Source organism: Apodemus sylvaticus, chromosome 20, assembly GCF_947179515.1.
Source record: "Apodemus sylvaticus chromosome 20, mApoSyl1.1, whole genome shotgun sequence".
Lineage (NCBI taxonomy): Eukaryota > Metazoa > Chordata > Mammalia > Rodentia > Muridae > Apodemus > Apodemus sylvaticus.
Genome location: NC_067491.1, coordinates 17,701,366 through 17,719,814, shown reverse-complemented (window position 1 = coordinate 17,719,814; position 18,449 = coordinate 17,701,366). Strand labels below are relative to the sequence as shown.

General features: G+C 42.7%; 1 protein-coding gene across 2 annotated transcripts in view; it reads right to left on the bottom strand.

Annotated features, from left to right (window-relative positions):
- Kcnmb4 (potassium calcium-activated channel subfamily M regulatory beta subunit 4) overlaps nt 1-18,449 on the bottom strand; it is a 60,568-nt gene that overhangs the window by 41,082 nt on the left and 1,037 nt on the right. The window contains exon 2 of one of the 2 annotated variants that reach the window (XM_052165778.1): nt 4,923-5,511. The exons of the other annotated variant lie outside the window; for it this stretch is intronic. Within the exon in view, the coding sequence (XP_052021738.1) occupies nt 5,308-5,511 (204 nt within the window). The 3' untranslated portion in view covers nt 4,923-5,307. Of the gene's footprint in view, nt 1-4,922; nt 5,512-18,449 lie in introns of those variants that run through there. 2 annotated transcript variants of the gene reach the window in all.

Here is an 18,449-nt window from a genome sequence, read left to right as displayed (position 1 = left end):
TCGAGACAGGGTTTCTCTGTGTAGCCCTGGCTATCCTGGAACTCACTCTGTAGACCAGGCTGGCCTCGAACTCAGAAATCCGCCTGCCTCTGCCTCCCAGAGTGGTGGGATTACAGGCGTGCACCACCACTGCCCGGCTTCAAATCTGAATTTTTAAAAAGCAATGTGTTAAATACCTATGGGAGGAGATACAGAGAAAAAGTGTGGAGCAGAGACTTTAGGGAAGACCATCCAGAGACAGCCCTACCTGGGGATCCATCCCCTATAAAGCTACCAAGCCCAGACACTATTGTGGATGCCAACAAGTGCTTGCTGAATGGAGCCTGAGATGGCTGTTTTCTGAGAGCCTCTGCCACTGGCTGACAAATTCAGAGGTGGATGCTCTCAGCCAACTGTTGGAGTGAGCCCAGGGTCTCCAATGGAGGAGTTAGAGAAAGGACCCAGGGAGTTGAAGCGGTTTGCAGTCCCATAGGAGGAAAAACGATATGAACTAACCAGTACCCCCAGAGCTCCCAGGGACTAAACCACCAACCAAAGTGTACACATGGAGGGACCCATGGCTTCAGCCGCATATGTAGCATAGGATGGCTTTGTTGGACATCAATAAAAGGAGAGGACCTTGGTCCCGAGAAGGCTTGATGCCCCAGTGTAGGGGAATGCCAGGACAGGGAAGCGGGAGTGGGTGGGTTGGTGAGCAGAGGGACGGGGGGGGGGGGGGGGGGAGGGAATACAGGGTTTTTGGAGGGGAAACGAGGAAAGGGGATAACATTTGAAATGTAAATAAAGAACATATCTAATAATAATAAAAAAGCAGTGTGTTCCCCTCTCCAGCAGTCATCCACTATTATGCCAACAGGCATGCCTTGTCTGGCAGGCCTGTACTATGGCATGCAGTGTCCGCTACTGGGAAAGCCCACTGACTCAGGAGAACAGACAAAGGCTGGGAAGGATGAAGGGGATGGATGGAGAAGGCGCCTCCCTGCTGGTAGGAACACAAAGACTGCAGCCACGATGTAATGCACATCAGAGTGGTGGGTTCTCAAGAGAGTAGCAGTAGGGTCGGTGTGACGGCTCAGCGGGAGAACTTACTCACTGTGCAAGTCCAACCAGACTCTGACCCCCAGAACCCACGTCACAGGCAGAAAGGAAGAAGCGACTTCACAAACTTGTTCTCTGACCTCCTCCACACAGTCACTGTGACATGCACACCCACACGTAATAAAAATAAATACATGAAATAATTTATACCCATTCCAAAGAGAAGCACGGTATGATGCAGCTGTACAACTCGAGAGAATGAGCCAAAGTTAACACACCTCAGAGGTATTTGTGTATTGTTGCACTATTCGTGGTATCACAACTGAAAGCAAACTTAGAAATCCATCAAAAGATGGATGATTGTAGTACATATAAATAATACAATTTATTCATCTTTATGTGGGGAAAAAGGACCTGAACTGAAGATCATTATATTAAGCGAAATAAACCAGACTGAGAAAGATGAATACCATACCTTTTTTTTAAATATGTGGACTCTAGTGGGGAGTGTGTGTGTGCATGTGTGTACATGTGCAAGAGTGTATACAAGTATATGTGTGTGCATGTGCATTCATGTGTATGCATGTATGTATATGTGTATGTGTACATGTGTACTGCATGCATATATGCATGTGTATATGTATGTATGCAGTGCATGCATGTATGCAGTGCATGCATGTGTGTATACATGTGTGTGCATGTGTATGTATGCATGTTTGTATACATGTATATGTGGGTGCATATTTATGCAGGTATACATGTACATTGTGTGCATGTGTGTGCAAATGTGTATATGCAAGTGTGTGCATGTGTATGCATGGTTGTAGGTATGCATGTTTGTGTGCATGTGTGTTCTTGTGAGTTCATGTGCATGTGCGTGTGTGTGTGTGTGTGTGTGTGTGTGTGTGTGGTAGGTTATGAAAGTAGAAAAAGGACAGTGAGAGGGGTGGTAGAGGTCCTGAGGACCAAGGAGGGGAAAAAGAGGGAGTAATGGAGAACATTTGAACATACGATGTGAAATCAAATCATGGGTCTCCTTGAGGTGAGGACCAGAAGGAGATGTGAGGAGATGGGGAATGGTGGCACAGAGGGGACAAATCAGAACACAGTGACACACGTGTATAAAAATGTCATAATGAAACACATCCCCCCATATGTTAACTTGAAAGCACGCTTTTTTTATAGGCTGCTGAACAAAAGTCTGGGGCTAAATGAAGCTATAATGAATGTATCTGTTTAGTCTCCATCTTTATCTTTATGTTTCAGTTTTATGCAGCCATGTAGCTGAGGGTGACCTTGAACTTCTGATCCTCAGGGTTCTACATTTCTAGTGCTGAAATGATGATAAACACACACCACACACCAGGCTCTAAGATCTGTGTCGTAGACAAGGGGGTGTTGGCGTTCACGTTCATGGACAACGCTGATGGACTGTGGGAGCTGTTATGAGAAGCACCACAGAAGGAATCCCAGAGGAGTTATTAAGAAAAGACATAATCATCACCTTTGACACAGAATGTTTGATTGCATACTTATTTCTTATTTTCCATTGTTCTATTTTAGGGTTTGCCAAGGTTTATAATAGCATTCGTTTTTTAGCCTACCACGAAGAATCTAAACTTTAATAGAACCTTGCTGGAGTAGGTTCTTTGTCACAGTCTTGAGGACTGCATTTCAATCACACAGGTAGAGTAGGCAGAATTCAGTTTCTTCCTTCACTGAGTCATTTTTAAAACTTACTGCATAAATCATGGAGTCTATTTAAACAAATACCATGGGCTGTGTTCTATGTGAAGGATTTTGTTCAAAAAAAAAAAAGAGTAGAGGAAAAAAATGTTTTTCCTCATTTCCTTCACGGCTTCGCTTGATCAGCATGGAAAGACAATGGTTAAGTATTTTTTTCCAAATAAATTTGGCTAGAAAACAAGTCATCAATACATTGTCTTAAGAAGAGGCGCCATGGGGCTGGAGAGATGGCTCAGCAATTAAGAGCACTGACTGCTCTTCCAGTAGGTCCTGAGTTCAAATCCCAGCAACCATATGATGGCTCCCAACCATTCGTAGTGAGATCTGACGCCCTCTTCTGGTGTGTCTGAAGAAAGCTACAGTGCACTTAGATATAATAATAAGTAAATCTTAAGAGAGAGAGAGACAGAGAGAGAGACCATGACCAAGGCAGCTTATAAAACAAAGCATTTAACTGGGGGCTTGCTTGCAGTTTCAGAGGATGGATCCCAGGTCATCATGATAAAGAACATGGCAGCAGGCAGGCAGACTGCTGGAACAGCAGCTGGGAGCCCACATCCATCTGATCCACAAGCAGAAGGCATAGAAACCTGGAAGCCCACCCCCCAGGGTCACACCTCCTCCAACAAGGCCACACCTCCTAATCCTTCCCAAACAGTTCCACTACCTGGGGACCAAGCGTTCAAATATATGAGCCTATAGGGGCCATTCTTATTCAAACCACCAAACATGTCTTTTAAAAATGTGTGTGTGTGTGTGCGCGTGTGTGTGTGTGTGTGCGCGTGTGTGTAAAGGTGTGTGTGTGTGTATGTGTGTGTGTGTGTGTGTAAAGGTGTGATATTGCCAAGGCATGTGCATGAGGTCAGAGGACAACGTGGTAGAGTTGGTTCTTTCCTTCTAGCACGTGGGTCCTGAGGATCAAACTCATGTTAATCACACTTGAAAGTCCAACTCACGGAGTCACTTTGCCAGCCCCTCTGACTTGTAAGTTTACTGGTTATTTTGATGACACAATCAGAAAACCTCTATAGACTTAAGTAAAATTGAGTCACCTGTAGACTCCACAATGCTTCTAATGCTTGTGTACGCACAGGTGGATATAGGTTCCTTGAAGAAACACAAATGAGATTATATGTCAGCTAAGAGATTAAATTTTAGGGCAAGAGGTTCCAGCATGAGTATCTATGTGTGTCTTATGGAAGACTCTGAAGGTCAAATAAGTGGCTCAAGAAATGTGCAGAGCAAGACAGGCTAAGGGTGGAAGCTAACATGAGCTCTTGGGGACTGCAGGCTGGGCAGAGGCAGGGGTGGCACTCAGCCTAGAACACTGTTTGCTAAAGCCTGCTCAACCGAAAACTGGAATTGCTTGTCCAAAAGACCCACCCACCTCTCCTGTTGGGTCGGCCTCATCAAGGCTAGGAATTTGCTGTTCTAACAGTCCTTCCACATGGGAATGTCAGAGCTCTAAAACAGATAGTTTGCAAAACAAGGCTTTCCAGACCATTGAGTACTGGATAGGATACAGAGACCAGCTACCGCTCAAGCCCTCCTCTCCATCTCCCAGGAGCAGGCAGCGTAGTGACTGGGGCAAACTCACCAAAGCGCTTACAAAAGATTTCAAAAGAGGGTGGGATCACTCGCACCACGGTAGGGTGTGAGAGAAGGCTTCAAGGGTGTGATGTCTTTGGATTTGTGTCATCAAGGTTGACTGGGAATGTGCTGGTCAGAAAATGGGTTGGGAAGGTGACATTCCAAGAACAAATGGAATGTGCCAAGACTGTGAATGGATCTTCCAGAAAGAATGAGTCACCTAATGTGCTTGAGGGAGAGGGACGTGGGGGATGGCACCGGAAGAGGCCCACACTTTCCTGGTATTCACTAAGGATCTGTTGCAAAGGGTACTCACTCCTGCCCAGGGAAGATGTCCACTAACCTACCATAGCTGCTTTTCGGGAGTTTGGAATAATGATGCCCATTGAATGTTTAGATTTGGGCAAACTGCTATCTCTGGTGGCTATTCAAAAATCAGTAAAGTTCAGAATAACACTCCACCTTCAAGAGAAAATAGCCTAAGAGTTAGAAAACAAAACAAAAACAAAAACACCCGTCTTTAGTAAAAAATACACACTGAATCGAAATACTAGCCAGACCAAAACAAGAGACTTTAATCTGGGTGATGTTCAATAGGTTTTACTTTTAACAATCATGATAGGACAATTAGAAGCTTATGGTCACAGGTTCAAATCCCCGAGGACGGCCTGGGGTGTGGCTCAGTGGCAGAGTATGTGTTCAATATGTATGAGGCCATGGGTTCAAGCCTTAGAAAAAATTCCTCTTGGAAATGGCCAACATTCTTAAGACCATATTGAGCAGGGAAAAGGAATACAAAATTTGTAATGTTCATGTACACATTCAGCCAGCCTTACTGAGGGCACAGGTGTTGTGCAGGATACTGCAGGGTAAACAATTTGATGTGTTCACGTGCGGGTACATACTCCTTCAGACACTGTGACCACTACGTCTTCATGAAGGTGGCCAGCAACCGTGGTCTCCGCCTTCAGTTCCCTGGTATGAGGATAGATGGTAATGATGAAGATGCTGTGCTCCTATTGTGGCAGAATGCAAGATCTCTCCACATTCCATCTCATCCACACGTTTGCAACGTGCCGCTGGCATCGCTCTGCGCACAGGCGAAGCGGGTGGGGTGTCTGTCTCCTCTTTCCTAGACTGTGGATGAGGCAGCAATTACAACAGAAATGGGAAGGTGTGACTTTTACAGCTACATAGGAAAAGGTGACAGAGTTTCTTTCTAGCATCTCAGTCGGAACACTGGTCCTCGGTGCCACAAGGCAGCTCTGTACCAGAAACCCAAAGTAACACAGCGCAGTGACCGCACGGCAAGATCTGTGTGGTGGAACGGAGGTCTCCAGCCAACAATGAGGCAGCAGCTGCCTGATGTGTTAGTGAATGAGGCTCAAGAGGGCTCTGTGTCTGTCCATTGAGACCCCAGACACCATGGAGCAGAGGTCACCGTTTTCTGGTGCTTCACCTGATTTCCTAACTCTTAGACTTTGTGAACATGGTAAAACCAATTTGATCTTCAGGGATCTCTCTCTGACAATAGCTTGTGAATTAGAGGACTCCCTAATGGCAAAATAGGGGGCCAGACTACTAAGGTTTTTACGAATATGTGTGTGTGTGTGTGTGTGTGTGTATAGGTGTGTATATACATGTATATGTGTTTATATGCATATGTATAATTATATAAATATATGAAATATATACATATGTTTGTATACATTTTACATATATATGAAATTTATATCTCTATATAAAATTTGTGAACCTTGTGAACAAGTCACACCTCCACATATACTCCCAGACAGAAGTCTGCTTGAATGAATCGGGGGCGGGGTAGAGGGATGCTTATCTTTGAGGAAAGACCCGGTGGCAGAACTTCAAGTATCACATCTGAGCATAGTCTGACTTTCCCCCAATGAAGCATGCAGATGTTGGCCAGAACACCAGTACAGTGGGGAACGGCAGATGCTTAGAGTGCTCCTGGATGCAGGTTCTGGGCTAACCTTAACCCTGGGGACTTCAATGAAGGCTACACTCAGAAGGAAGAGTTCATAGAGTGAATGAACGAAGTATGCTGTGGGTTCGTGTTTTAAGTCCAAGACTCCATGAATTTTCCTAGGCTTCCTTCTCTTTTTTCTTTTCTTTTCTTTTCTTTTTAAAGATTTATTTATTTTGTGTATGTAAGAATACCATTGCTGTCTTCAGACACCCCAGAAGAGGACATCAGATCCCGTTACAGGTGGTTGTGAGCCACCATGTGGTGGCTGGGATTTGAACTCAGGACCTCTGGAAGAGGAGCCAGTGCTCTTAACCCCTGAGCCATCATCTCTCCAGTCCATAGGACTGCTTCTTTACAACTTGAAAATAAGATTGCTACCCACATACAAACACACAGACCAAGGAGCCACAGCCCACAACTTCCCCAATCCAACCTTTCATCGAATATCTCTGGGAGGAAGGACATGTTGGTGACCGGCTAAGGAGACATCTCTTCCCCAGCGGGTTTCGCAGGAGCGAGTGGGTGGCCCTGTAGCGTCTGTATTCCACTTGTCTGTTGGGTTCTTTTGGAGACCACAGTATCCTTAACTCAGTCTGTGGTGACTCTACCTTGACTGAGAGCCCACAGAGATGGAGGAGATTTTCCTGCCCTGCTCAGGACCACATGAGCTCTGTTCTGCTCTGGATTGCTAGAAGTTGGACCGCCTCAACCCACTCAACCTTGACTTGTCTGTGCAGTCGTGGTGCTGTGCTGGAAAGCAGGGAATACCAAGCGTCCTAGATTCCTGAGTAAAGGAGAGATCCAGTAGCAAACTCATCAGTGATGAGCTGGGCCTACCGGTCCAGAAAGTTCCTGGGTATTTCTCCAAAATGAACACTAACTGGAACGTTGTTTCCGTTGAAGAAATAAGCACAAAGTTTGCTGGGTTCCTCTCTGTGAATGATGGAACATATATCAACATTTTGGATTGTTACTCTGACTACTGAGAACCCCACAACCCTGCCAGCTCTAGCGGAGGCTGAGCAGGCAAACCTGCACCCAGCCACAGGCCAGGAGGGACTTCACCTCTCCTGTCTGGCACCAAACCTCCTATGGTGTAGAAGAGGTTGGTGTGCAGCCTCCATAGCGGTCTAAGGGCATAACTTGACCATTCTCCTTTTGAGAAACCAATGGTTTGTCACTGGGTCTCAGAGAGGTTTACAAGCTTAAATGTGGGCCATCAAGATAACATGTTATCAGCCGGGCAGTGGTGGCACATGCCTTTAATCCCAGCACTTGGGAGGCAGAGGCAGGTGGATTTCTGAGTTCAAAGCCAACCTGGTCTACAGAGTAAGTTCCAGGACAGTCAGAGCTACACAGAGAAACTAAACAAACAAACAAAAAAGATAACATGTTATCAATGTATAACAGGCTGTCTTACAAATACATAAAATTGATAAGAGATTAAAGCAGGTGTCTCAAGCTCACAAATTTCAAAATCAAATGATTCTCCCAGCGTGCATTCTCTTTGTACTCCTACCTGCCTCAACGCATCTTGATGTGCAATTGTTCGTTTAAACTTGTTTTTTTCTCGTACTGGAAGATACATCCGACAAGGGGTATTCAAAGCATATAGCCAGTTTTGATGGATGAAGAAAATATTTTTTTTCTGAGCAAAAATTTAAATTTATGTGAACACTCTAAGCCAAAAATCTCATATCCCTTTGCAATGTTTTTTTTTTTCTGCTGCAGTTACAGCCCTGTTATTTATCGACAAATAATGCTCCTTGGTAGCTAAGTAAACAAGGCAACATGAAAACCACATTTAATGGAAAGGGGTTTTGAAAAGATGGAAAATTAGTAGTGTGTGCGTGAGTATACAAAACCAAAAGCATACATTTTATGCTTTACAAATGTGAAACATACTGGTTTTTAACCTACTTTTGAGAATAATATATTATAAACATCAATTTAGGGAGAAATATTTCTTCAATAAATTTAATGCATAATATTTAACCATGTAATTTTGACCACACAATACACACACATAAATAAATATATATATATATATATATATATTGTGTATATATACATACATGTATATATATGTATATATATATCCATACACACAATACATACATTCATTCATACATACATACATACATGTACTAGTACATATACATACATATATGTACTATGAGTGTGGGCATTTTGCCTGCAAGCATGTCTGTGTACCACGTGTGTGTGCCTGGTACCCAAACAGGCCAGAAGAGGGCATCAGATCCCCTTGATCTGGAGTTCCAAATAGGTGCTGAGAATTGAACCCAAGTCCTCTGGAAGGGCAGCCAGTACTCTTAACTACTTTGTCATCTCTCATGGTGACGGCTCATCTCGGTTGTCAACGATACCACGTCTGGACTCCATTAAAGGCAAGGCTGCTGTGCAGAGCTGTAAGGGACTTCCTTCATCAGACAACTTGGAAGCGGGAAAGTCCCTCCTAAAGGTGGGCTACGTAAAAGACCATGGAGAGGGAAGGCTTTGCTCTTTGCCTGCCTGCCCTCACTCTCACTGGCAAGTTCACATCCCGTTAGTGCAGCTGGATTCCAACGTAGCCCGAAACCCAGCAGCTCTTCAGAAATCCTCCCAGACCCCAGCACCAGACGGCGACTGTGGAGACATGCAGTCCCGTGGGCTGAACAAGTCTACCCCTGGACCCTTGGCCTTTCTATCAGGAGACAGCCATTGTTGGATTATCTGGACCTCAGCCTATAAGCCACTCTGAGAGACCATCTTTTATTTTATTTATTTATTTTTTTGCTTTGTTTTTTTGATTTGGTTTTTTTGAGACAGGGTTTCTCTGTGTAGCCCTGGCTGTCCTGAAACTCACTCTGTAGACCAGGCTGGCCTCGAACTCAGAAATCCTCCTGCCTCTGCCTCCCAGAGTGCTGGGATTACAGGCGTGCGCCACCACTGCCTGGCTGAGACCATCTTTTATATACACCCCTTCTGTCGAGTCTGATCCCTCAGAGAACTCAGAGTCTTTGAGAGACTGTCAAACTTCCCTCAGAGACATCACAAGCCAAGCCTCCAATTGCCTCCACGGTTCTCAGAATTCTCATCTTCCGAGATCCAACTGAACAGTCCGTTAAGTTTTGAACACCAAAGCTCCAAATACTTCTGCAATTCTCACATATTGATCAGTATCTCTCAACAACCTTGAGATCAAGCAGAATTTTTACACCTGGTTGCAAGTAATCTTCATTTAATTGTCTATGCAGGTGTTCACATCTTTTCTACTGAAACAATGATCTTTTATTGCCACAAGCTCTTAGTGACTTTTGAATCATTTCCCTACCGCAGTGCAAATATTCACTAAAATTTGTCATTTTTTTTGTTAAACTTCAACATATTTTTAAAGTGTGGGCTTTTCCTTATTATGTAATAAATATACCACACTGTATCCCTTTATGACTTCTGTCTTTGCTGTTGTGTTTAAAAAGATTTTTACTCGCCCTGAAAAAGTTATCTAGATACTTATACTTTACATATGATTCCATTATTTAATTCTGTAACTGTGCAATTATATTACATGAAAACTGTGATTTAAGTTAAATGTCTAGTTTTGGCTTACTTACGCAAATAAAATTTCCAAGTAAATTATGTATTGTAATTTAGATGATGATGGTGGTGGTGGTGATGATGATGATGATGGTGATGATGATGGTGGTGATGATGATGATGATATGTATATAAGATATGTGTGGGGTTAAGAACATGCTACAAGTGTACCTGTAAAGGTCAGAGGGCAACTTCTGTAAGTCAGTCCTCTCCTTTACTAATGGCTGCAGGGACTGAATACAGATCATCAGACTTGTGTGGCTTTTATCTGCTGGGCCATCTCACTAGACCCAAGTCCTTTTTACTTAGTTGCTACTTTTAAACATTTTTTTTTCCAAAACAATAGGTCAGTTTTAGAATCACCAGCTGAATAAAATATCCTTACAAATTATGCAAAACGCTGAAATTTACAAAACAAAATAGTAATTCCTCTGTGTGTGTAATGGCTTCGTTAAAATGCAATCCACCTACTAGTCAATTCACCCATTTAATGTGCTCAATTTAATGACCTTTAGTAGATTCAGAGAGGCAACTGTCACTACAATCAGTTTAAAAACATTTATTATTACGCCAAAGACACCTCTACCCATTAATTATCACAATGAGTTCTCTTACGTCTCCACGAACTCACTTTCAGTCTTCAGAGTGTAGAGTTCAATATTAAGAACATTAATACTTGGCCTTTAGTGGTTCAGTAGCTGGTTGTTTCTTGTTTGTCTGTTGGGGGTTTCTGTTTGTTTCAGGGACCAACATTTCTTTAAGGAAATGATACAAATTAAAGAATCTCAGGGGATGTTTCAGTACAACTTACAGAAAGGGTAAAGACAACTCCAATATGCATGCGTTGCTATAGTGACCAGAGAGGACACTCTACATCCTGAAGCTCAGCTCCCCTCATGACTGTCTCCCCCTCCCCCACCCCTACCCCCGGGAGCTTGTCAAGGTGACACTCCATGCCAGCTTCAGGGGCTCACACTGCGCACAAGTTAGTCTAGTGGCCATTGGGTTCTTTGATGGATTTTGCCTGCTCAGTCAGGTAATGAGTCTTACTGAAGTCACACAAGTGGGGAGCATTTCTGTCTAGGGTTGTCTTGCACAGTTCCCATAGTGACTGACTCAGACTTCCTCCAAGGGTAGCAAACACTTCCTCGTGAACCCACACTCTCTTGGTTGTCGCAGTCTGGTTTCTTGATACTCTGCAAGAAGACATGGCTACCTCACTAGTCTGAACCTTCAGCAATTCTACCTCCTCATAACATGCTGAGAGGAAGGGTTTGGCAAAGTCCTTCAAAGCCACATCATCAAGGCCAAGTAGTAAAAGACACACACACACGCACACACACACACACACACACACACACACACACACACACAGAATGTATGTGTATATGTATATGCTGATCTGGCAGGTCCCAGTCCTGTGGGAGCTCAATTATCATGGCAGAGGCTAGGAGAAATGCCTTGGGGTAGTCTGAGGCCACTGCTTGGATGTGGCAAAGAGCTGCTGGTTTTGAGTGGCAAGCCAGGGTGTCAGGTCAAGTACCAGGTTCTGTTCAAGCACTGTTGAAGCAAGAGATCATGGCAAATCACAGCAAAGGACTTTGGTTGGCTACTTAAACTTTGTTCACTCTATTCTTATTTGCAGTCATATAATTTATATGTATAGATAATTCATATAATTATTTAAATATTTATATTAGTATAATTTTAACAAATGTTATGTGAATATAATGTTCATAACATTATTTGCACAATTTTCCATTGTATAAATACAGCACGTTCATCCATTCATCAATCGATAAACATTTGGTAGTTCCCACTTTGTTGCTATTATTATTGTGGTATATGTCTTTCTTCATTTTTACTCTCAACATCCCTGTGGTTATTTTTTTTTTAATGTTTTACTTCTAAAACCATAATATATTTGATTTTGATGTTCCTGAACTACAATCCCTGCCTTTTAACTGGGTTATTTGGTCCATTTATATTTAATACATATTCTTAAACACATACACACAAACATGTTTAATTCCTATTTAGAAATTTTGTTCTACAGATTTATATCCCTTTCTTGTCCTTGAATCCTGGGACTTGTCCAGGCTAAGCAAGCACAGAGCTACACTGCAGCCCCCCCACCTTTTTTTTAAAACTATGCACGTCTTGAATTTGATCATGGAATTTGGGTGGAATCTAGGCCGAGACCAGAGAATGAGCATTTCTCTCCAGTTCACAGATGGTGCTGATATTGCTTGAATGCTGACCCCACTTTGAAAAATGGCAGTTTGGAAAAATGTACATGAAGAGATTGGTGAAGAGGTCCTAAAGAAAAATTAAAGCAAAAGAGAACTATATTTGGGAGATAGCCTCCTGTTTCCCCAGAGGACATTGGGTAAAGGTTTCATTGTCCGCATGCCACAGCACTAATGAGATAAATCCAGACACTCTTTATATATGATCATATATAGATCACATGGTAACAGGGACCTCTGTGGGGACCTAATGTGGGATTTTGCAAATACATAAACTGATTTGAATTCATTCATGGTCAAAAATAGTAACAAAATTACAAACGTTATGATTTGCAAATTATAACACAAGTTATTTTTAAAGGAAGGACGAGGGTACTGCTACAAAATCAAATTTACAAATTGTTGCACACTGGTTTATGTCCTAGAGAACATCTACCACACAGAATGAGGAATGGTTAGAGACATATGCGATATGAAACACCATTCTGCTCACTGTTTTCCTGTGAGTAATTATGTTAATTGTAATATAAATGTGCTGTTGATCTAGGAACTCAGCTGGTTATGCAATTCTGCTAAAGGCAGAAGAAATTTCAACCCAGGGGAAATAAAACTTGACGTCTTCATTCATGAATGAGAGCGGAAAAAAAAGCGTTTTAAATAAATGTGTCAAAATCTCCCCAAAGTCTTTATAGTTCGGAAGCGTTTCTGATTTTTTTTTAAAATGCATTTTCCTCAAATTGCAAATAAAAAGTAACATCACAGATCTTCCGAATTTTAGTTTCTGGTTATTTTTTAATATATGACTTTAGGGGTGGGGTGATCTTTCAAATTGAGATTTCCATAAATGGTATCCACAAGTGGAGATCAGAGATACAGCATTAAAAACAACAACCTTTGGACACACAAATTAGATGGTCTCTAAAGTGTGTGGTAGTGCACACTTTTAATTCCAGCACTTGAAAGGTGGAGACTGAAGGACCTCTGACTGGAAACCAGCTTGGACTACATAGCAGTAGGTTCTGCGCATCTCTGGGGCAGAAACTCGCAGATTCCTCTCCACTGGTGCACCTGTCGGGCCCTTGTGAAACCAAGCCCTTGGTTCTCATCCACATCGACCCTTCCACAGCCCCCCTCTCCTGTGAAGGCACTCCCATGTGCCCTCTTGTGCTCAGCAAACACTCTGATGCCATCTCCAATTCTTCTTGTCTTTACTCTTCATATCCAGTCCAACAATAAATCTAACTGCTGGTACCCACCCAGGCCGCCTCTCTCTCTTGCCCACTCACGTTCTTCTAGCTTCCTGTGTCCAAGATGGCCCCTGTACTTCTCACTCACACATGCACAGGCACACACACACACAGACACACATATATATACACAGACACACACACACACAGACACACACACACACAGACACACACAGACACTCACACACACAGACACACATATATATACACAGACACACACACACACACAGACACACACACACAGACACACACACAGACACAGACACGCACACACACAGACACACACACATATACACAGACACTCACACACAGAGACACACATATATATACACAGACACACACACAGACACACACACAGACACAAACATGCACACACACAGACACACACACATACACACAGACACTCATACACACACAGACACACACACATATACACACATATACACACACAGACACTCACACATACACACACAGACACATACACAGACACACACACACAGACACACACACACAGACACACACATACACAGACACACAGACACACACACATACACACACACACACACACACACACACACACACACACACGATTTTCAGCAGCCGGAGCAATGGCTCAGACCTTTAAAAGTAGTTTGATTATATTTGAGCTCTGCTAAATGTTCAGTATTTACTTTACTGTAAAACCAAAAGCCATAGCTCTCCATGACTCCAATGCCACGCCCCTCTGTTCAACGCTGGGCTCTCTGGGCCCAATCCCTCTGCTGAACCCACTGTTCCTCAAACAGACCCAGTGGCCACTCGTCCCAGGGTCTCTGCACCCTCTAGCCGGTCAGCGTGTGGAGATGTCTTTCTCCAGAGAGCCAAGGGCCTCGTTTCTCTCTGTCCTTTCAGTCTCTGGGTACCCGTACAGCTTCTGCCGTCTGCAATGGCCGTTTCATGGGACCCACTTGTCCCAAGCATCTTGTGTGTAACAAGGGCGGCTCCAGCTCTCTCCTGTCACTGGCTGTGCTCTCCTCAACCCCTGCCAGAACTTTAAAATATCTATCACTACATGAAATTCTATCACAAATTGACTCACGCCTGTTTCCTGCACCAATATGCCAGCTCTGTGAGTGCAGGAACTTTGACCTCTGGTCTGGTTTAGAAGCCGGCAGTACACACAGCACAGAAGAACTGCTAAATGAACAAGCCCAGTTCTACATGTCTTATAGGGGCTTTGCCCGGTTCTTCAGCCATAATAATTTCTGAGAAACCAGAAGCTTGAAAGGATCTATGTATGTATGCATGTATGTATGTATGCATGCATGTATGTAGGTATGTATGCATGTATGAATGTGTGTATGTATGCATGTGTATGTATGCATGCATGCATGTATGTGTGTATGTATGCATGCGTGCATGTATGTATGTATGTATGCTTGCATGTATGCATGTATGTGTGTATGCATGTATGTATGCATGCATGTATTTATGCATGTATGTATGTATGCATGTATATATGTATGCATGTATGTATGTATGCATCAATCTATCATCTGCCTATCATCAACCCACCTACCTGTAATCTACCTACCTACCTACCTATCTATCTATCTATCATCTATCATCTATCTACCTTTCATCTATCATCTACCTATCATCTACCTATCATCTATCTATCTATCTATCTACCTATCTATCTATCATCTATCTATCTAATCATCTATCATCTACCTATCATCTATCTATCATCTACCTATTATCTATCATCTTCCTATCATCTACCTATTATCTATCTATCTATTTATCTGCCTACCTATCTATCATCTATCTATCTATCATCTATCATCTATCAACTACCTATCATCTACCTATTATCTATCTATCTATCTATCTATCATCGATCGTCTATCTTTCTTTTCATGATGCAACCCTGGTGTGGATTTCTCCCTAGAGTACAAAGTACATCAAAGTGAACACGCATGTCAAAGCCATGCTGCCCTTACAGGGACGGGGACAGGGCCCATGAGTATGAGTCTGAAGACCTTCGCTGAGATGCCCGGCAGCCAGGAAGCCTTCATCTGTGCTCTTCTGCCTCCCTGGATGATCATCAAGCCAAAAGCCTTTCTCTGCCCCTGTTAAGGTTTTCCTCAGTCTTCAGTGTCAAAGAATTGCTTTCCTAGAATCAAACTTATTCTTTATTATTTATTTTGCTTTTGGTGTTTTGGTTTGGCTTGTTTTTGTTTTTTTTTTTTATCAAAGAAGGGAAAAAGCCCTTCCAAACAAAAACTTAAACACGGATCCTGTCTCCAATCACCCACTCTCATAGCACACAGCAGAAGGCAGTTCCTAAATCTATCTCTTCTTTGCTATCTCTTCTTCAGTAGGTAACTGAAGAAGCAAGTGTTTGCAACAGTGCACCTTCGATACCCTTAAACTAATCAATTTTAAATGAGCTTCCCATGCCAGTTTTAAATGACCCCTTCCTTCTCTTCAGAGCTCCTCTGAGTCCCTACTGCACCTTCTATATTCGGTGGCATCGGCATCTTTTACGTTGAAAACACGAACATTAATCACAGTGAATTCATTGTGAAGCCCAGTGTTTTGCTCGCACAAAAGAGGAGCACATCTTCCAAGGCTCTAGTTTTCATCTCTTGGATACGCATTAGAATCACCCACACAACTTTGACAACTACAGCACTCAGGCCCCATCCAGGACCAGATCAATGTGCCTGAACACTGAACCTAAGCACAAGTTCTTTCTTAAGCAATCCCACGGTGCAGTCGAGGCTGAGGACCAGAGCACTCAGCACACACAACTCTGAGTCACAAACAGGCAACACAGTGCTGGGACAGTAGCATGAGGAAGCTAACTCCGAAACGTAGACTGTGCTACGGCTGATCCATCAAGTCCTGACCTGACCTGAATTCTACGTCATGAATCACAGTGATCCCCCGAGATAACAGGGATCTGATGAAAAAATAAAGAGACAGAGCAGGGATTAAAGGTACTCTAAAGAAGGCGTGTTAGAGGAAGACCAGCACTTTCCTTACAGGTCAACAGCGCAACCTGCATATCTGTACCATCGGACCCTCCGCACCAAGGGCTGTAATACTTTGAGCAGAGCCCAGGAAAGGGTACTTTTTCTATGTAGGTGAGAGGTGGCTCCCTAACAGTTTCACTGGGCTTCGAGACAGTGTAAGAAGCAGATGGGAGACAAAGGGACAGATTGGAAAATTAAAAGTAAGTAAGGGAAGGCATAGCTCTGCATAGCCAATATGCAACAGGACAGGGTAATGTGATTGTCTGGGCGCAAGGACTCCACGGAAACTCAATCTTCTTATGTGCCTGACCCTACCATGGCGTTTCGGGCGCACTGAGATTTTCCATTACTAAAGTGCTTATAAAAATTTCCAAATTGAACACCTAATTGGCAAAAAAAAAAAAAGTGATGTTTGTTCTATAAATACTACAATACATCACAATTTGGACAAAGAGACGCATATTTGGCAGAAGAAATCTTGCATAAGCTGATGGAGAAGTCATTCATCAACCTTCCGGACCATTAAATATGTCATTTTTCCAGTTCTGACCATTTTAATTTTTGTTTGATACTTCTTCAAAGCAACTCTGCCAAGTTCTTAACTGGCACGGGGGGGGGGGGGGGCAGATGAGATTATTTGCAAGTGAAGAGAGCAAGTGAGAGAGAATTTTAATATTATATAAAACATTGTGATTGTTTCCAAGTGATTTAAGAATTAATGTCCTAATGATTCCAATTTATCTCTGTTGCCAGAGCCTGCAAAACTGCCTGGAAACTTAAGTTGGCTTCTGTGGTAAAGTCTAACTTGTTTAATGCCAAAATTAGATATTAACCATACACGTTAGAATTTACCTTGTATGAATGTATATGAATGTATATGTATATTATTAATTAAACCACTAGCTCAAAAATAATTAGCAGTGTTTCAACAACTATGCCCACTCCTAAATGGCACGCTATAGAACACCTTCCAAATCACTAAGTTACCACTTGACACCTTTCTTAGATTTTTTTTTTTACTTAATTCTGATTTTTAAAACGCTTTCTTAATCCCATGAGACTTCTTTATAAATTCCCAACCACTAAGCAGATTAACTTACATCTGTCTTTGAGTCCAATCACTTCTGCAAGAGCTTGGCCATTAGAGACTGTGTTCCAAATGTTTATTTCTACATTTACTGTCCTTGCATTAGCTCCTTTCTTAAAGCAAATGAGTCTTCAGTGCATAAGCGGGAGACTTTTCCAATGAGGAGTCAAGTGTATTTTCAAAGACTAGTTTCTTCTAACTTTCCAAATAAATGAGTTACATACGAGTTTCTCTGCACAGCGGTGGTGATCTTGTTTAAAATATGAATTCAGGTTTCAGATTAATAGATCTTGTCACATTTAAGAGAACATGTTCCTGCATGCACAGGATTCATTTTCTTTGGAATGATATACACACAGCGGAAAGGACCAAAGGCATCAAAGAACCCTTCTGCAGAAGCAGGCGCACTGCAAAGCTCAATCAGTTCACGGACTAGACTGGGGACACTGCTTTTTATAAGCGTTTTCCTACTCCGGGAAGTTTTCTGAGTCTCCCTCTCGGCTCTCCAAAGGCTCAAAGGTCCTAACCAGGTTTTATCTATTTTTTTTCCCCTCTTTCTTCGCCCTGTAATACCAAAAGAAGTTGTCAGGAAACCGCTGCTTGGTATATGTCATCAAGGGCTTTCTATTTTCAGTAAGTTGTTCTCCTACGGTTCCTCTTTGCCCCCAATCACTCAGAGTGGTTAGGACCCTCCAGCCTCTGCCCCCGCCACCTCCACCACCACCAAGCAAAACAACCCGACCTAATCAGAATTTCTTCTTGGATTCCTCTTGATTGCTGTTGACCCCACCCCCACCCCTAAGCCCATCTTTAGACCTCAAGTTAAAAAAAAAAAAAAAAAAAACCTCAGTTTAGAACTGAAAGACAAAAGTCTTTTAAGGA